General features: G+C 54.8%; 1 protein-coding gene across 4 annotated transcripts in view; it reads left to right on the forward strand.

Annotated features, from left to right (window-relative positions):
- UNC13A (unc-13 homolog A) overlaps positions 1 to 16,693 on the forward strand; it is a 63,095-nt gene extending 46,402 nt beyond the window's left edge. The window contains exons 31-44 of one of the 4 annotated variants that reach the window (XM_059919754.1): positions 189 to 272; positions 858 to 935; positions 1,192 to 1,280; positions 1,695 to 1,847; positions 2,837 to 2,960; positions 3,924 to 3,929; positions 5,465 to 5,503; positions 6,654 to 6,683; positions 8,080 to 8,136; positions 8,518 to 8,598; positions 9,500 to 9,647; positions 13,709 to 13,801; positions 14,517 to 14,676; positions 16,393 to 16,693. In XM_059919754.1, the coding sequence (XP_059775737.1) occupies positions 189 to 272; positions 858 to 935; positions 1,192 to 1,280; positions 1,695 to 1,847; positions 2,837 to 2,960; positions 3,924 to 3,929; positions 5,465 to 5,503; positions 6,654 to 6,683; positions 8,080 to 8,136; positions 8,518 to 8,598; positions 9,500 to 9,647; positions 13,709 to 13,801; positions 14,517 to 14,676; positions 16,393 to 16,693 (1,443 nt within the window). The remainder of the gene's footprint in view (positions 1 to 188; positions 273 to 857; positions 936 to 1,191; positions 1,281 to 1,694; positions 1,848 to 2,836; positions 2,961 to 3,923; positions 3,930 to 5,464; positions 5,504 to 6,653; positions 6,684 to 8,079; positions 8,137 to 8,517; positions 8,599 to 9,499; positions 9,648 to 13,708; positions 13,802 to 14,516; positions 14,677 to 16,392) is intronic. The other 3 variants (XM_059919752.1, XM_059919753.1, XM_059919755.1) reach the window with 3 other exon arrangements.
- The last annotated feature ends 3,391 nt before the right edge of the window (positions 16,694 to 20,084 follow it).

Consider the following 20,084-nt stretch of genomic DNA (forward strand, 5'->3'; position numbering starts at 1 on the left):
AATCATCTTCATCTGGTGGTGTCTCCCTTTGGCCATGATGGTCATCCTGGGTGGAGAATTCACCCAGCCCAGTGGTCCATCTTAGGTGCTAGTAGGAGTTCGGGTTCATCCCTGATCTCACTAGTGGCTCTTGATGGGCCCATCCAAGCCCAGCCCCTTGTCTCACCCACCCTCTGTGTCCCCCCCAGACCATCAGTAATGTGCTCCTCCAGTATGCGGACATCATCTCCAAGGACTTCGCCTCCTACTGCTCCAAGGAGAAGGAGAAAGTGGTGACCTGCGGGGATCCCTGTCCTGTTTCCCCTTAACCCCATTCCATACCCCCAGAGATCCATCCTTCCCTGGGCTCTGATACCTGTGTCTGCATGTGTCTCCAACTGTGTGTGTCTTTGTGTCAGACTATGTGAGTCTGGGGGTATCTGGAGGTGAGGGGATGTGCCCTCATGTCATTGTCTGGTTGTTGTGAATGAACCCTTCAGGGTGTATGCTTCAGGGTATAAGCTCAAAACTTTGAGCTTACAAAGTTTTGAGCCCATGTAGAAGAATACTGGTAGGTGACAAACAAGAACTCCCCTTCCTGCTACTCCCAGAGGTCCAGCCCCTCTCCTGGACCCACCAGGTTCAGCCCACCGGGGGGGAGTCCTCCTTCCCCCTGTTGGTCCCCAGAGACACCCCCCCTCAACACTCCCAGAAATCTGATCCCAAATGCTATCTTCCATTCTCAGATGACCCTATGGGACCCCAGCTTCCTCCAGACCCAGACCCTGTAACCATCTGAGGTCCCTGGCAGTGTGGGGGAGGGGAGGCTCTGGGGAGGGGTCCTGAGCACTGACTCCCTGCTCTGTTCCCATCACCAGCCCTGCATCCTCATGAACAACACTCAGCAGCTGCGAGTTCAGCTAGAGAAGATGTTCGAAGCCATGGGAGGAAAGGAGGTGAGGCAGGGCCCCCGTGGGGTCACCATCATCCCCCATGTCCCTGCAGGCCCCAGAGCTTGTACCTGATGAATTCCACTTCAGCTACTCCGTCAAACCCAAGCAAGCGGCTTAACTGTCTGGGCCTCAGTTTCCTCTCCAGCCCCTTGGTATCCCTTTCTCTGGATTGGATCCCTTTCCCTGGGTTGGATGGGAAAATGCCCCATCCGTGTGGATGCCCTATAAACCTGACCTGATGTGCCTTCTTCCTCCTCAGCTGGATGCTGAGGCCAGTGACATCTTGAAGGAGCTACAGGTGAAACTCAACAACGTCTTGGATGAGCTCAGCCGGGTGTTTGCTACCAGGTGGGGGCATCTCCAGGGCTGGGAGCAGAAGGGAGGGGGCAGCTCTCAGACCTCTGAGCCTGCAGCATCTGGAGACTCAGCAAATGTAGTGGCGAAGATCTCAGGCTAGGAGTTAGATGAAGTCGAGTTCAATGCAGGCTTCACTGCTTACTAGCTGTGTGGCCTTGGGTGAGTTGCTTAACCTCTCTGAATCTTAGTTTACCCATCTGTAAAGTGGGGATGATGATAACAATAGTACCTGAGTAGGACTGTGTGATGAAATAAACAACACAGGTAAATATCTTAGTCTGATGTCCATTTCTGCTATTAAATCCCACCCTGGCTGTTATATGCCATCCACAGATCAGCCTCATCCTGCCTTTCTTCCGGAGGCCAGGAGAGTCTGACCTGAGCTCCTCCTCTCTGTGTTCCCAGCTTCCAGCCACACATTGAAGATTGTGTCAAGCAGATGGGTGACATCCTTAGCCAGGTGAAAGGCACAGGCAATGTGCCAGCCAGTGCCTGCAGCAGCGTGGCCCAGGATGCTGACAATGTACTGCAACCCATCATGGACCTGCTGGACAGCAAGTGAGCCAGGCTAGGTGGACTGAGTCCACCAGGGAGGGCTCCGGGGTCGGGCCTCAGAAACCTGGGGGCTGGCCTGGAAAGGACACTCAGGGCATGTTTGCTGGGTGGTGGTTGAATGGTTTGGACGGGTGGGTGAGTGGAGGCATGAAAGGATGGAAAAATGGGTGGGTTAATGATTGGAAGGATTGGTGGGTCAGTATTTGTATGGATGAATGGATGGTAAATGACATGAGGGATGGGTGGGCAGATGGATGTGTAGATTAAAAGATAAATGCTTAGAAACCTAGATGGAGGGTATATGGGTAAAAGGATGGTTGGGTAGATGAATGGATGGATGGAGATTTGGGTAAATATTTGGATGGATGAATAACTGGAGGATGGGTGGATGGATGTCTGGGTGGGAGGACAGAAGAAAGGAAAGAAGGAAGGTAGGGAAAAGTGATGGAGGAAGAATTAAAGAAGGTTGCGGGAAGGATGGTTTGGTGGATGGGTGGGTCAGTTGTTGGAAGGATCATGGTGGATTGCCCTCTCTCAATCCCATACAGTCAATCATGAATTCTGTTGTTTTCCCTCTCATTCCCTTCCTCTCCCTTCTGAGCATGGCCTCAGCCCCCTCATAGTCCCTGGTCTCCAACCTTCCTATTCCAGATCATCCCCCACTATGTTCTTTCAAACAGGAAAGTCTGGCTGTGTCTCTTCTCTCTTAAACACTCTCCCCAGTGCCCTCATGCTAAGGCCCAGGCCTTCCTCCTAGACTTTGAGGCCCCTTCCAAGTCTAGCCCCTGCTCACCTGTCCAACCACCTTTCACTCTTCTCCCCATGCGTCATGTATCATAGCCCCATCAGACCACCCAGGGGTCCCTGTACAGGCTCTGTGCCCTCTTGTGTGTCCATGGAATGCCTTCCCACCTTGCCCATGTGTTGAGGGGAAGGGGCTGCTCAGGTTAGGTCCATCTGGGCACTCTCTCAGCCCTGTCCCTTGCCCCCAGCCTGACTCTCTTTGCCAAAATCTGTGAGAAGACGGTGCTGAAGCGGGTGCTGAAGGAGTTATGGAAGCTGGTCATGAACACCATGGAGAAGACCATCGTCCTGCCACCCCTCACTGACCAGACGGTGAGGCCCACAGGGGGCCAGAGGGGACATCTGGGCTTCCTCCTCTTTGGGAGCCCAGAGAGCTTGGAATCAAAGGCATTGGGGGCTTAGAGGTCATCCAGGCACAAGGGCCATCTGAGGGTATAGAAGCCACCGGAGGTCAGTGGGGCCATTCAAAAATCAGAGAGGTCACACATGGGTCAAAAGTCATCAAAGCATCAAAGAGGTCATTCAGGGGTCATTTAAAGGTCAAGTAAAGAGATGTCTAGGGGACACAGGGGTCACATGTGGGTCAAGAGATTATTCAAAGGTCAGAGATCACCCAGAAAACAGAGAGGTCAGCTTAGGGATCAAGGCCATCCATGGGTTACAGAGGTTATAGGGGCCAGTGGGTTCATCAGGGGGCTTTGGAGGTCAATCAAGAGACAAGGAGAGGAGATACCCAGATTTCAAAGATCAGAGACCAACAGAACAGAGAGCTCCAGGAAGTCAACCAGAGGTTATGGAGAGCACCCAAGTTCGTAGAGGTCAAGCAGAGGTCAGTGGTCATCCAGAGACCAGGACCGTGCCTCTGGGACTCTTCTGGGAACAGCCCAGAGATGGCGATCTGCAGGGTTGGCGGGGGGAGGGGGGGGGCGGGGGGCGGCGACATCTTCAGAGGGGTGTGGCTGGGCGTGGGTTCCAGCGGGGAGGTGTTGGTGGCCTGAGGACAGTGATGGCACAACACATAATGGGAGGACATTCCTGGGTGGATGAGAGAGGCTTGGGGGAGGTGGGGGGGCGGGGCTCCGCCTAGAGGCAATGATGGGGGAGGCGCCGGACCTCCCGCTGCCTGCCCGCCTCCTCCGGGCTGCTGGGCTGGGCTGGGGCACAGAGTCCGGGTCGTCCCTCGGTGCCTTCTCCTCCCCTTCCCTGGCCTCCCTGGAGACTCATGGTGACTTATTCCCCCCTCCCCCACCGCCCTGCCCCCATCACGGCTGACAGATGATCGTAAGTAGAGGCCCCTCTGTCCGTCTGTCTGTCCATCCGCTCTGTGTCTGGACTCGGCCCACCGCGTGGCTGCACCCCCCCACCCAGCGCCCCCTCCTCACCCACTGGCCCCCCATCCACTGTCCCACCTCCCGCCTAGATGTGCCTGTGTCTGTCTGGGGCGGGGCATGGGGAGGGGCGGGGCTGGGAGGGAGGGAGGCCACGCCCACCCCCAATTATAAGTACGAAGGAGGGGCCTCCCGCCTCCCAAAACCCGGGCCGGCACCTTCACATCTGCCCACATCCTTTAGTTAGAATTCGCCCTTACTCCCATGCTCAGACACCACCAGGATATCTGGGTCCCCGAAGCTAGAAGGAAGTTCAAAGTCAATGGAACTCCTCTGACCTCTCTTTTCAGCTCTGAACTGTTAGTAGCCGTCCAAAATACAGGTCCTCACCACCCCGGTCTGTATAGCTGATCAGTGCAGACCCCACCACCAGCCCTGCTCACCCCCCTTCCACCACACATACTAACACACAAGAATCCCAGACACACACCCAGGCACCCAGGTGGGGGACGATGTTGTGACTCCTTGGTGTCAGGCAGACTTGGCATCAAATCTCAGCCCAGCCATTCTCTCTGTGACCTTGGGAAGTCACTTCACCTCCCAACCTCCATTTCCTTGTCTGGAAAAAGAGGTTAATTGTAGCAGCTCTCTGAGTGTTGTTGTGAGAACCAAATAGGATGATGCATTAAAGTGCTCGACTCAGTGACAGACTGAGGCAATGCTCACTAAATTAGAACTAATATTATTGGTGGTGGTGGTAGTATGTAGACACATAGGAGGGCAGAGATCAGTTAAAACCACTTTAGAGTCCTCTTTTGTAGGCAAGACAAGGCTGTTACAAGATTTCACCTTGTCAAAAGTTTGCTAGTGCTCATCTCACTTCTTGTGGCTGCAGTGTGGGTCTTTGGCTGTAACTACATGGTGGCAGCGTACCCAACTACAGACAATGCATTTGTGGGTAGAGAGCTAAGGGAATTCACATTGATTGAGGATTTCCTGTATTCCAGACCTCATAGCTGTTGTTTCAGCTCACCTTCATGACAACCCTTTGAGTGAGATGGATATTATTATTCCCATTTTGCAGATGAGGAAAGCTGAGGCTCAGAGAGTCACTTGCTCAAAGCCATATAGTAAATATATGCCAGAATCAGGATTCAAATTCAGGTCTGTCTGAATATGGAGCCTATTTGCTTTCCTGTTGACTCAAGAACCAAGAGCCTCATATATACAGTAAATGTAAATGGATTATATTTTGGCAGCAACTTCTCTCTCTCTGGCTCTTTCTCTTTCCTGTCTCTCTGACTCTCTTGCCCTTTTTAAGAGTCAGTCATTAAGGCACACACACAATCCCCCCAGCAACCCTGTTACCAGCCCTCTGTGCAGTGCAGATGCCCTTTACTTCCTGTCCCCATGAGTATGTGTTATCACTCTGGATTCCCATCCCACACAGCTTGCTAGGTTGATCACCTTGTGACATTGTCTCTGCAGGGCAACCTCTTGAGAAAACATGGCAAGGGATTAGAAAAGGTAATGAGGGCCTCGTCTGCACTGAGGTCCCAAGCTCTGGCGTCTGGGTGTGTGTGTGTATGTGTGTGTCCATTTGCATGGGCAGAAAGGCCAGCTGGGGGTCATGGGTAGGAGGAGGGTATCCTAACGAAGTCCCACAAAACTGGAAGTCAGAGACAAAGTGATTCCCCAGGGACATGGCTTAGCGTGTGTGTGCGTGTTGGTGCGCAGACAGCTCCTGCCCTCTCATGACAATACCCAAAGGGCTTATCCCAGCCCTGGGCTCAGCTGAAATTCTGTGGCTTCAGGAAGGGCCCAGACACTGGACAACTGCCCTGGACTGAGACATGTTTTGTTTTGTTTTGTTTTGTTTATTCTAATGGGTGTTCGTTATAAGGAGATAGGAGCCGTGGCAACACGTGAATAGTTGCCCTTACTGTGCAGTCACACAGGAGCTATCATGCCTGTGTGCATACAAGTGGGGTCTCCACTTCATGAACATGGGTTGTAGGACTTCCCAACTCACTCATCCAGCCCTTTGGGGAGCACATGCAATATGTCAGGCTCCATATACATGTACATACATCCCTGGGGGTGGGGGGTGGAGAGTGTGTGGGTTTATGTGTGTAATTGTGCACGTGCGTGCAAGTGTTTAGTAGTGCACGTGTGTATTTTAGCTTGTGAATTCTTCTGCACATGTGTGTGTCTTCGTATGTTGATCTGGGGGTTTGTGTGTGCATAAACTTTCTGCACACCCATGGATGTGCCTGGGTGTGTGTCTATGTGTTGAGTGAACTGGTGATACCTGTTAGTACGCTTCTTTTAGAGTCAGGCCTGCTGGGGTAAGGTCTTGGGAGTTGGGGGAGGAGAGACTCTGAGCCTTCTCTTCTTTCCCCTCCCCAAGGCACCCCATCTTGGGGCAGGCTGACTGTGGGATTGGGCACCTGTCCCCAGGTGATGGACTGATTCTAGCCTCCTGACAGTCCAGAGTCTGGCCCCAGGTCCCCACCAGAGGACAAGGGAAGGTGCCTAGCTGGGGAGGGGGTCCAGCATTAGACCCAGAACCTGGGAGGGAGCTCGTGGGCTGTGCTTTGAGGGGGGCAGGGAAGTCCCACTGAGTATCCTCTCAGCAGCCACCCGAACTCTGACCTTCGCCTGATTCTCTCCACAGGGCAGGGTGAAATTGCCAAGCCACTCAGATGTAAGACCAGCCTCTCCCTGTCTGTCTGGCTCCCACCCCAACCCCTACCTACCCCCCACCCCACCCCGTACCTTCTTCCACCTCTGTGATCCGTGCCATCTGGGGGTGTACCGTGACCCTGTCTGTTGGTCTCTTCTTCCTTTGTCTGTCTGGCTTGTTCGTGAGGGGTGGCGCGGGGAGGGTGGCAGGTGGGGAGGAGGGTGCTGCAGGGGAAACCAAGGCCCAGGCTGGGCTCCCGAGTGACTGTGCCTTGTGACAGCCTTGGGGAATCACAGACAAGGAATAAGAAGAGTAGCGACAGCCAGGATGCTAATAATAATACCAGTAGTGGCAGGGTGACCAGATCCCACTGGCCAGCTTGGAAAAGCATCAACGTGATTCCAGACATCCCAGCTGTAAATGGCCCTCCTCCCTGTCTAGCCCTGCCTAGGACCCCCATACCTCCCCAGGACCCAGTAATTCAGGACTCATAACTTCACTGATACTCAGCTCCCCCCACAGCTGTTAGCCCCTAAGCTAGTGTAGGTGCCCCTATTAGCCAGGGGAGGAAACTGAGGCCCAGAAAGGGCCAAGGACATGCCTCAGGTCACCCAACATAGTGATGGAGGAGGCAGGACATGCAGCTTCCAGGCCATGACCCCGTCTCCCCTAACACTGCCCGTGACCTCGAAACCAAGTGATAAGAACCGTGAACACTGAATAAAGACACGATTAGTCCCAGCTAAGCTGGGATATGATTTCCCCCATCAAGATGGGAAAACTGGGGGTCAGAGAGGTTAAATGACTTGCCCAGGGCCACATAGCAGAGCTGGGATTTGAACCCATGCCCACCCGGTTCATCGGAGCCATAACCAGGATGTCTTATTGCTGATGTCTGTTTTGGGGAGGAGTGGGGGCGGGGTACTGAGGTGTGTGTTAAGGGGGAGGATTCTTCCTTTAAAAGGTCAGATTAACAGGCCCCCCAGATTACTGGGGGAATTCTTCTACAGAGGGAATGGGCCCATGGTGGGTAGTGGTTTTCACTACACAGAGCCCATCCCATAGTTTTCGCAAGGCTCCATGACTTGGGGCTGGCAAGCCCCACCCATACCCGCAAACACCATCACAGCCCGCTCTCTGTTTTCTTCTCTGTCCCACAAACCTGGGGTCATGGTGGAGGTGGCAGGCTGGGTAGCACCCCACGGGACTGAGATTTCTGGAGACAAGGTCACCATCTCCTTCTCAGCACTTCCTGGGGGGCTCCAGACCTCTGTCCCCAGGACACAACCATTGCCCTGCCCAGAGCCTTTGGACAAGAACCAAGATGGCGTCCAGGGCTGGGGTGTCAGTGGCGGCTTGGGCACTGGGCAGAAGGACCCCCCACCCTCACCCGGGTTATGTCTGTTGTTACCTACAGGGAACCCAGATGATCTTCAATGCAGCCAAGGAGCTGGGTCAGCTATCTAAACTCAAGGTGAGGCCAGGGGTGGGGGCAGGAGATTGGGGTGGGAGGCTTCTTAGGGAAGAGGTCCCAGAATAGTGGCATGCTTTGCAGGCTCAAAGGACAGAGACCCTACTCAGACTGGCTTAATCACAATGTATTTGCTCAGTGTATTGAAAAGAGGTGCAAGGTTCAGCTTCAGATACAGCTTGATCAAGAATACAAATAATTTATTTGACAAATATTTATTGAGCACCTGCTGTGTGCCAGCCACATGCTAGGCACTGGGAACACAATGATGAAAAGACAGACCCACTATCCAACTCCTCAGAGTTTAGCAAGAATGAGACCCATAGGCAGATCCCCAAGGCAGAATTTGCTCTGCCCACCTGGACACTCTCTCCATCCATCCAGGACCACATGGTACGAGAAGAAGCCAAGAGCTTGACCCCAAAGCAGTGTGCAGTTGTTGAGCTGGCCCTGGACACTATCAAGGTGAGAGGCCACACCCCTGCCCATCCCAGATGGGGCAGGCAGAGGGTGTGGCTGGTGTGGACATGGACCTAGGCTCAAACCCACCTTAATTCATTCCATTTATAAACACTCCCTGATGACCCTTCTATGTCAGCTCCAGGCTGGCTGATGGCAGGGACTTGAGGAGCCCCAGGCTGGATGTCAGCTGGATGTAGACATCCCCAGCCCTGTGGGGTCAGGACAGGGTAGAAGAAGAGATGGGAGAGCCCAGGGAGGGGGCAGTAAGGGCTTTCTGGATTAGAAGGCATGTGGGAGGTGGTGGGGTTTGAGGAATGCATAGAAATTCACAAGGCAAAGCAACAGCATTCTAGGCAGGGAACCAGTCCATGCAAAAACATGGAGACATGAAAGGGGACATGGTCTCCATGAAATAAAAAGCGTGAAAACTACTCTGAAGGAAATGTTTTGTTGAAATGGAGAATTACAGCACAACAGGGTTGGCAACACATTAAGTTGGAGTGGTTAAGGAAAACTCCTTGAAACCTTAATCAAAGAAAGACAGGGAGCCAGCCATGGCAAAATAGGGAGTGGGGGTGGGGCTGGGAGGGCCTTCCTGCCAGTGAGCATAGTAAGTGCAAAGCCCCTGAGGCAGGTATGTTCTAGGGAAGACTTTTGGAAAGAAGGCTGGGAGGGGTGCAGGGCATGGGTGTTATTCTGAGGGTGCTGGGAGCCCACAGGCGCGTTTGGGGCAGGGGTGGAGGTGAGGGAATAGCAGGACCTGGGTGTTCTGAAGATCTGCCCTGTCATGGCGTATCACAGCAGAGGGCAGCGGAGTGGGGGAGGGGGAGTTGGGGCTGCCCAGCCCGATGCGCGGGTAGGGGGGTCCCGCCAGCCTTACCTGTCTCCACCCTGTTCCCCACAGCAATACTTCCATGCGGGTGGCGTGGGCCTCAAGAAAACCTTCCTGGAGAAGAGTCCAGACCTGCAGTCCCTGCGCTACGCCCTGTCCCTCTACACGCAGGCCACCGACCTGCTCATCAAGACATTCGTGCAGACGCAGTCGGCGCAGGGTAAGGAGCCTCTGGTTAACGCGATGACAATCCCCGCCTGCAGGGGCAGCCGAGCCCCTTTGACTCACCTCCTCTGTGATGTCATGGGTCCGGGCCGAATTAACAGCTCCGGGGCGCACCTGAGCTCCATAGTGTCACCAGGCCAATGAGCGATCTACAGCTCTTAGGGGCGGAACCTATGACGTCATTGGGCCAGGAGGGGATGATCTCTCCTGGGAAAATCCATGACGTCATGGGGTCAGGATGTGATTGAAAGCTGTGGGGCGGGATCTCTGACGGCCAGGACTAGGGAGTGATTGACAGCTCTGGCAGGGGCGGGACCTCTGACGTCATGCGGCCAAGGAATGATTGGCAGCTCCCGGGGAGGGACCTCTGGGGGAATGGTTGAAAGTACCCCAGGGAGGGACCTCTGTACTGTCAGGGGCTAAGGAATGACAGCCCCAGAGATGGGAGGGACCCCGACCTGGAGGGGGCGGACGGAGAGGGAGTTCTCATTTCTCAAATTCTCTCTTTCTCTCTCTCTTCTCTTGCCTCTGTCTCCTGTCCCTCTCTGAGTTCGCACACAGCAGCTGGGGCTGGGGGGCAGAACTCCAGGGTCCTAGTTCCCCTCCCTGGGGACCACCCTTTTCAAAATTGGCCCTAAGAGTGCAGACAAGGGAGAGAAGTTTGGCCGCTGACCCAGGTTTAGTTCCGGCAGTGGAAGAAGAGGCCGGGGTGAGGGGAGCTAAACCCTGTGGCCGCAAGCGGCCCCCTTCCCCCCGAGTCAACCCAGGGCCTAGGGCCCTCGGCTTCGTGCCCAGCCCACGCTGCTGCTTTTAGTGTCCCTGGTGTCCCCCCGGAGCAGGAGGCTGTCTGTCTGTCCGTCTGCAGCTGACGTTTCTCTCTCTCTTGTTTCTCCTCCCTCTCACTCGCCGCCCCCTCTCTGCGCCTCCCCTGCTCCCCGTCACGCACACTCGCCCACCATCCTCGCCTCTCGCTCGCTCGTCTCTTCCCCCCACCACTCCTCCCTTCCCTCCTTTCTCCACCTCCCCACCGTGATTAGTCCATGGTGGAAAAGGGACTAGGTTTACCCTTAGTGAAGACATTTATCCTGAGAAGGGTACGTGCTTCCGCCGCCCACCCGCGCCCGGTGCCCGGTGCCTGCGCCCCTCCCGGCCCGGCTAGTAAAAGGCCCGTCCTTCCGTCTCCCAGGCCTGCGGGGCCCCGCCCAGACCCGACTGGCTGCGAGGGGGCTGAGGCGGACAAGGGGGAAGGACGGCTTGCTGGTTCCACATGGGGAAGGAGAAGCGATTCGAGTCGGAATCCGTTTCTCCCTAGGTGCTTCTCTTAAACCAGATCCCCGGTCCCCCCAGACAGGCGCCTGCCCGGTTAAGAGCGGGCTCAGATTACAGCTCTGCCACTCCATGGCTGGGCGCCTCTGGCAACAGGCTGCCTCCCTGAGCCTCAGGTTTCTCATCTGTAAAGTGGGAACAGTCAAGGACCCTAATTCATAGGATTATTTTTAGGATTAGATGAATTAAATTTAGCCCTGAGACTTTCCTGACAGGAAAGTTCCTGACGTGTACTGGGGGGCAACAATTGTTAGTTGTTTTATTATTATTGTTTATATGATTATTATGATTATGATTATTATTATTATTGATGTCACTTTTCCGAGCATAGAAAACCAACATTTTTTAGGCTCTAACTCTGGGTCAGCCCTTGTGCCAAGCATTTCTCAGGGATTCTCAAAAACATTCCTCCTGGTCGCTCCACAGGGCGTCCATCATTCCATAGATGAGGAAGTTGAGTCTCAGAGGAGATTAAGCCCTTTGCCCAAGGAACCTTCCCCTGTAGTGGGTGTCCGGGACTTGGGGAGTGGGGATGGGGCTGGGGAAAGCACAGAGAAGCCCGCGAAAGACCCTTCCCCTTGGAGCCAGCAAACCACGGGATGGGGGTGCCCAGCACTGCCCCCCTCCCCCTTCTTACTAGCTTTGGCCATGATCTGACCCCTCACCCCACCCACTACTGTCCGACTCTCCCCTGGCACCCCTCAGTCTGGCCCGGATTGAGCTTGCTGTGAAGCATCAGCCTGGGGGTGGCGGGTGAGGCTGAGCATGTGACTGGTTGGGGGAAGGGGGTGGGAGCCTGAGATGACAAGGAAGGCAGCCTGGGGTGGGCAGCGAAGATGAGGGTGTGCAGGGTCTTCAGGCCCCTCTGACCCCTGAGCCTCGGTCACTTTCTGCCCAGAGACAGGTAACCCGGTCAACCTTGGACTGACCCGTTCTCCTTCCCCTCACCCACCCCTGCCTTTCCCCCTGTTCCTCCCCCCATGCATGGGGTGCTCCAGGTGTGGGGAGCTTCCTGAGGGGCAGGGGAGGGGACTGGTGGGGGTGCTGATGGTCACAGGTCCCCAGGCCCCACAGGATGCCCTTCCCAAGAGTCACAGAGGGAGGAATGGGGACAGAAGCTTTTAAACTGCTCCTTCAATGATCCCCATCAGAACTAATCAACCAGGATGCTTGTGGTGGCCAGAAACTAAAGCGTACCTTATCCTGACTCAGGCAGACTAGAGAATTTGTGAACCTGTAACTGAAAGATTAGGAATTGATTTGGCATCAGTAATAGCTGGATCTAGAGTCTCCAACAATGCCATTGGTCATTGGTCTCTGTTGAGACCTCTGTGGGGTGGACTCTCCCCTCACTGGGTAGAGTCAGCCTTGCCAGCCTAACCAGAGAGAGACTCTTTCCTAAGAGTTACAGCAAAAGTCTCAGGGCCAATTTCTATTGGCCCAGCTTGGGTCACATGACCATCCCTGAGCCAATCACTGCAGCCATGGCTGGGGAATGCTCTTATTGGGCAGCCGTGGTTCGTTTAGCCTTACCTGAAGTGTGAGATGGAGCCACAAGGTCTGAGGTGAGGTAGGGACATTTCTCAATGGAAACTTGAGATGGTCTATTGGAAAAGGAATGGCAGGGAAAATGAAAGATTTCTCTACAAGCTGTCACTTCAGGAGAGCTGAGGATTCTGGGTCATGTTATCACAGTGTGTTGGAGGAGTAGTGAGGAAGCCTGTGAGGCTGGAGCCGACGTGGCAAGGGTAAGAGTGGAGGGAGGTGAGGCAGGAGAGGTAATAGTGACACATATCAGGAGTGACACTGAAGGTCATAAAAGGACTTTGATTATTTCAGAGTGAGATGGGAGCCATGGGAGGATTTTGAGCAGAGAAGGGACATGATCTGAGTTAGGATTTCTCTGGCTGGTGTATGGAAAGAAGCTGAGAGGAGGGTGCAGGGAGACAGGGAGGAGGCCACTGCAATATTCCAGGTTGGCCTAGTTGGCCCAGGGACAACTCCTATTGGCCTATCTTGGGTCACATGACCATTCCTGAGCCAGTCACTGCAGCCATGGCCAGGGAATGCTCTGATTGGGCAGCCATGGTTCATTTAGCCATACCTGAAGTGTGAGATGGAGCCAGAAGGTTGATGGGGGCTGGACCAGGATGGAGGCCAAGGACGTGGGCCAAATTCTGGATGTATTTTGAAGGTAGAGCTGACAGGATTTTCCACTGTACCAGTACTTAGGGAGGAAATGAAAACAAAAAAGGGGTTGAGGACTAAGGCACCGGGTGCCCCAACAGTCTGAAGATCAACAGAGGAGGAGGAAATGGCAAAAGAGGGTGAGAAGGAGTGACTAATCTGTAGGATGAGAACCTGAAGAGTGTGGCCTTGTTGCAGCCAAGAGGAGAAACTGAGGCACAGAAAGCCAGGGTATCAGATGCTGCCAAGATGGTGTGAAAGGTGAAGGCTGAGTTTAATGACAGGGAATGAGAAAAAGGACATTAGGCTCAGAGAAGTTAAGAGATCTGCCTGAGATCACACAGTGAGGCAGTGAAAGGCTAGAACCCAGGATTCTTGGCCTCCCTAAGAACACCCATCTTCCCAGCCCACCCTCAGTGCCACCCTGTCATGGCTGATGACCTGGTGCCGCCAGCACATGGTGGGTGGGAGGCAGTCCAGGTCCTTTCTGGTGGGTGGGAAAGAATGAAGCTCATGCCAAGCATCCTCCCCTGCCCCGCCCAGGCTCAGGTGTGGAAGACCCTGTGGGTGAAGTCTCCGTCCATGTAGAGCTCTTCACTCATCCAGGAACTGGGGAACACAAGGTCACAGTGAAAGGTGAGTAACCTGAGGTGGGAGGGAGAGTGCCTCAGCCAGGATGCACTAGGTTCTAAGACAGAAAACCAAACTCAAAACTGGAGTAAGGAAGAAATTTTTTTCATTAAAAAAAATGTTTTTATAAAACTGAAAATTCCAGAAGTCACCACCTTCAGGCATAGCTGGATGAAGAGGTACAAAGAGTGTTACAGAACTCATTCCACTTGATCTCTCAGCTCCGCTTTCCTTTTGTTGGCTTTTATTTTCTAATTAGAACACAGATTGGGCTGTCTTAGCCAAGGCCTAAAATAACGGTGGCTTAAACAAGATAGGTGGAATAAAGCTTTCTCTGAGGTAACTCCGAGGACAGTCAGCCCAGAATTGATGTAGAGGCTTCACAGTGTTGGGGATCCAGGCCCCTGACATCTTTTGTTGTACTTTTATCCCTAATGTGCTTTCTTCCTCTGTAGGGTCCCAAAGAACTCAGCCCCCATCGGCATCCCACCTTGCAGCTAGGAGAAGGAGAAAGTTTAGGGCATTCTCCCTGCCTTTTAAGCCACAACCTGAAAGCTGTACGCATCACTTCCTCTTACATCTCATTGGCTGGAAGTTAGTCATATGGCCACGCTTGGCTTCAGAAGCATTCTGGGAAATGTAGTCTTTCAGACAGGCTTTGAAAACCACAACTGTGTACTGGGGGACCCTAACCAATCTTACCTTCTAATTCCCCCAACAGTGGTGGCTGCCAATGACCTCAAGTGGCAGACTTCTGGCATTTTCCGGCCATTCATCGAGGTCAACATCATCGGGCCCCAGCTCAGTGACAAGAAACGCAAGTTTGCGACCAAATCCAAGAACAACAGCTGGGCCCCAAAGTACAATGAGAGCTTCCAGTTGTAAGTCTGGGATGCTTTGGGGAGAATGGCAAGGGGACATCTGCTATCTGAACCTCAGGGCCCACCAGACAGGAGGGATGTCTGGTGGGCCAGTGGTACCTAGGGACAGGAACAGGAGGGATCACATCCTAGGCGGGTATGCTGGGAAGGGAGGCACCTTAGTGCAGGAGTGACATCAGTGAGGGGACACCAGGATGGAGGTGACCACCTTGGGGGGCAGACAGGTCCCAGAGGGCAGTGAGTGTGATATAACCGCATGATGAGGGCTCATGAAGGGGAGGAGTCTGGCCAGAAGGAGCATGTTGGGCAGGGGCATTTCTGGGGCTGGAGATTCTGGTCTGTTTAAGAGGCGTGGTTGGTCATCATGGGGCGAGAGGCTTGTGGGTGAGGGGCTGAGGGGCATAGGCATGGACCTGCTCGAGTCAGCAATGAACTCTGTCAGGGCTATTGGGGCAGGTCATCTGGAGGAGTCTGCTCTGGGGGACAAGAGTGGAGTGTGGCTTGGTCCAGGTCATGCGGATATGTGTCATATGGGCAGGGCTGTGGTCACATCTAGGTGGGGCTTCCTAGGTCAGGGGCATCAGGGTCTAGAGGAGCAGATGATTTATGGGGAACATAAACAAGTCTGATCAAGGTGTACAGAGGGGTTATCTGGGGGTGAGGGTGAAGGTCGGCGGATCTTTGGATCAGGTGTGAGCCTCACTGGGGCAGGGTAACATTGGGGGGTGTTCTTGGGGGACAGAGTACAGTGGGGTAAGGGGGCATCAGGGCTGGGGGGAAGTGGGGGCCCCTGAGGAACAGGAGCCTGGCCAGTCCTGTGAGGGGAGAGCTCTTGGTCAGAGGACTTTGGAGAGGTAGGTCACCTGAAGCAATACTTGGGAGCAAGAGCACCGCCTAGGAGGGGGCAGATGTCTCCTGGGGTGGGCCAAACTAGTTGAGGGCTAGGAATGTAGCCTGGGCAGGAGATGCAAGGGATCGGTGTGCGTGTAGCCTGAAAGAAACGAGTTCTTGACTAGCCAGCATCAGGTCAGGACCCAGCAGCACTGGGGACTTCGTAGCCTGGGGGAGGGGGAGGAGTGCTGGAGTGGGTAGTCGCTCATGGTGAGACATCTTGGCAGGGTTACATGGAGAGGCATCTTGGGTGTAAGAAGGGTAGGCTAGGGAGCAGGGGGGAGGGGTCACGTCAAGGGGAGAACTTGGGTTCAGATGGGAGCCTGGTAAAGGGGCTTCTTGGTGTCATATCTGGGGTGGGGTGGTGGAGGCAGCAGCTCAGCTGGCTGAGAGTGTGGGTGCTGGTATCACGGGGTGGGAGCATGGCCTAGCCAGAGGAGTCTGGAGGAAGGGTCTCTTGGGGGTGGGGATGTGCCTTGGCTGGAGGCTGGGAGTAGTTTGATGGGGGCGTCCTTGGGTGAGGGAAGGAGGAGAGACTTGGCAGGGACAGTGCTGGGGATGGAAGTTGTCAGCTGATGTGGGCGTGTCCCAGCGCGGGGCTATGGGGCCGGACATCTGGGTCAGGGGTGGGGCCCGGCCTAAGTGGCAGGTTTTGAAAATAGGAGGCCACTCAGTGTGAGAGTGGCCCACCTCAGAATGCCGCAGCTCAGAATGCCCGGGTGTGGGCGTGACGGGGGGGGGGGCAGTGGGGAAAAGTGAGGCTCACCGGTAGGGGCGTGGCTGGTCAGTGGGCGGGACCTGTCCTCACGCCCCGCCTTCCCACAGCACGCTGAGCGCCGAAGCAGGCCCGGAGTGCTATGAGCTGCAGGTGTGCGTCAAGGACTACTGCTTCGCGCGCGAGGACCGCACAGTGGGGCTGGCAGTGCTGCAGCTGCGCGAGCTGGTCCAGCGCGGGAGCGCCGCCTGCTGGCTGCCGCTTGGCCGCCGCATCCACATGGACGACACGGGCCTCACGGTGCTGCGCATCCTGTCGCAACGCAGTAACGATGAGGTGGCCAAGGAGTTCGTCAAGCTTAAGTCGGACACGCGCTCCGCTGAGGAGGGCGGTACCGCGCCTGCCCCCTAACGCGGGGCACGCAGACAGGCACCGCTGCGCCTGCGCAGAGCGCGCGGAGTGGGGCGGCGTCCGCGCGCTGGGACCTCCCAGAGGGCGAGTCTCCGCGCTCTGTGCTGAGGTTGGGCTGCCCCGCTCCCTGGATTTAGTTCCCCGTCTGGGGAAAGGTGAATGGCAACGCCCCGCCCCCTCAGGAGGCCACGCAGTGGGGCGCGAGGAAGGAAGAAGCCACGTCCCCCTACTTGAGGCCGCCCCCCCAGCGTCTAGGGGGACTTTCGAGCTGGGATGGGAGGAAAACCCACCCCCTAGTAAGGAGGCCAGGTCCCAGGGCTGTGGTACCGGGAGGCTCTATCTCCTGCCCCCTGGCAAAGCCATAAGATGGGTCCCCAACCCCTGGGGCCCAAGATCAATTTGCCAAGTATGGAACTCTGAGCTCCCTCGAGGGGCGGGCCCTGGGCAAGGGGCAGGGCTTCCTGGAGCGCCCCCTAGGGTGGTCTGGGGCCTGGAGGGACTAGGGTGGTGGTTGGAGGGCCCCCGGGTGTACCAGAGTCCCTTTTGATGTTTGTGCAAAAAATAAACAGGGAAGGGGGGAGGATGGAATTTCAAAAGCACATGCGCCCTTGGGCGCCCAAACCCTGGGGACCAAGGGGTCGGCTCTGGGGCACCCGCGCCGCCCCCACTTCCCTATGGGGGTTTGCCTCCCTTTTTCCCCCCACATATCCACTCCTCATATCATAGAGTTCAACCCACCCATTTGACGACAAAACTGAGGACCGGAGAGCTGCCTGAGACAATGCCGAGGGTCCCAGTGCCACACCCTCTCCCCACTCCCTTTGGCCTGTGTGCCCCATTGAAGGGTGGGCTGAGATCGGATGACCCGATACAGCTCCCCATTGCTGCTAACCCCCCTTAGGGGACCTCCCCCAACCCTTAAAGGGATGGGGGTCCTGGGCCAAGGCCCCCAGTGCCCCCTCCCACCTCTGGTTGCCAAGCAAAACCCCTGCCCTCAGCCCTTTCCAGTGGGACCCCAGGGGGAGATACCCTGAGAACTCTTGACCTCCCGCCAAAAAAGAGTGAAGATTTGGGATTCCCTGGACCCAGTCCCCTAACCCAACCCCTTCTTCCTCCCCCAGAATGCTCCAGTCAGGAAAGAACAGAAAGAGACCAGAAACTCTAGGGGTATGTGTGTGTGTGTGTGTGTGTGTAAATATACAAACTTGCTGGGAGCTTCCTCCCCATAATCCCATTCATTCATTCAAACACACAGGTCACAGGATACCCCAGGTGGGGCCTCTAGCTGCCTGAAACTCTTCCTCCTGCAGGGATGTTGGGGCAGTTTGGCCAGAGTCAAATTTCCCCATTTTAGCGCATGCAGGCATTTTGGGAAACATTTTGGGAAAGGTTGGCACAGCTTATCTTTGCCCAGAATCTGCTTTTCCACCTTGGACCAGCGTGTGTATGCCATGGGATTTTTTTCTGCCAGAATGATAAATACAGGATTGTGCTGTGCTAGGGAGAAATTAAAACAGAGGGATGAGATGAGGATTAGCTGGGCTCTTGGAGTGGTGGAGGCTACATCAGATGGGGAAGGTGAGGGAGGGCTCTCTCTGGAGGTGAAAAGTGGGAAGGAACCACCCATTGGAGAGAAAAGAGCTCCAGGCAGCTGGAACAGCAGGTGCAAAGGCTAGGAGGCAGGCTGACTTGAAGCATAGCCAGGTCGGCGAGGCTAGAGCTGAGCCAGCGAGTGGGGTACTGGGGGATGGTGATGAGGTTGGGGACACCTGCAAAGGTATCAAACCAGGTCTTGTACGCTGCCCTGAGGAGTTTTGATTTTACCCTCAGAGGCTTAGAAGGACCCAGGAGATTTTAAAGCTGAGGAGGGTCTGATTTCAGGTTTTGAAATCTCCCTCTGGCTACGTCATGAAGAATGGACTGATGGTGCGGGGGAGAGGACAAAATGCTTTCAGGACACTGAAATTAATTTTTGGAAAGACTTTGGAGTATATATTTAAAACTCTGCCTTAGATGAGCCCCAGGGTCCCTGGGTACAGATGTCCCAGTTGTGCACTGCCGAGGGGCTGAGCATCTCTAAGGAGGCCATGTGCAAACTGAGTGTTGTATGTTTATGATAATGGTTTCCCCATCCGTGAACAAGAATCTGGAAGAAGCGACACTGTTTTCTAATTTACCTGGAAGTATTTGTGCGTTCCTCTAAATTCAGGCAGGTTGAAGTGACTGAAGGTTCTGAACCAGAGATTAGGACGAAAGTTCTCATTCAGGATGGTGGGGGAGGTGGGTCCCAGCCAGGGGCAAGGGACAGGCTGGGAGGTGGCTTGGGGAGAACATGGAGTCTTGGTCAAAAGGACTGAGAGGAAGATTTGAACTTCAGACCATCCAAGAGGTGGAGGTGGGCTGGGCGGTTCACTTGGAGTTGAAAACACCAGCAACACCCAAAGGGGAGGTAATCTGTGATCTGGGGTGGGTTCTGAAAGATTTTTTGGATGACTGGCAGGAAAAGAGGGAGCTGAGCTTCTGCCGGAGAGAGCCAAGGTATTTCCCAAAAGATTCATTGGGAGGCTCTCTGATCAAAGCGTGTGTGTTTGTGTGTGTGTGTAGGATTCCCCAGCACTGGCCCAGGCACATGGAGGAAGCCTCAGGGAGTATTTGTCGAATGACACTTTCTGACTCCCAGGCTAGAACTGTTTTGGAAATTTCCTCCCTCTTCTTTCTCCCAGAGAACTCCTACTCATTCCTCGAAACTCAGTACAAATTTTCCCTTCTGTAGAAAACCTTCTCTGATCCCCCTCAGGACTTCCCCAGCCTCTGTCCCTCCTCCTCTGTCTGTCCCTTCCGCAGCCTCTGTCTCTGGTGCCATGGGGCTAGGGGTGTCTGTGAAAGGCTCTCTGGGCACAGGGGGATGGCAGGGAGGGGATGCCTAGTTGAATTGTGTCTCGGGCAGGGGGTTCTGTGAGTGCCCATGCATCCACATGTGTGTCTGTCCATACCAGCCTTCCCCTCCCACACAGATCTGGGCACTCAGGAGATCTTCCAGCCAGACTGGCTGAGCCACAGGGCACAGGGTGAAGAGAGGACGAGAGGGGACTGGAAGTGCTTGAAATCAGGATGTCCCTGTATTGGAACAAGAAACAGGGCTTTCCCCAAGGCCACTCAGCATTAGATGATACCTTTGGGCTTTCACCACTTCACCTGAGGTTCCTGGGGTTCTGGGCCCAGGTGGGGTCTTGGGGTTGCATTTGGACCTTACTCCATGCCAGGAGCTCGCCCCAGATTTCCATGGATCAGGGAAATAATAAAGTAGGCTTGTACTGGGATTGGGGGGATGTAACATTGAGGGACATCTTGGACAGAGCCAATCCCCCCTCAGAAGGGACAGACACAGAGT

The sequence above is a fragment of the Balaenoptera ricei genome, chromosome 3, assembly GCF_028023285.1.
Source record: "Balaenoptera ricei isolate mBalRic1 chromosome 3, mBalRic1.hap2, whole genome shotgun sequence".
Taxonomy (NCBI): Eukaryota; Metazoa; Chordata; class Mammalia; order Artiodactyla; family Balaenopteridae; genus Balaenoptera; species Balaenoptera ricei.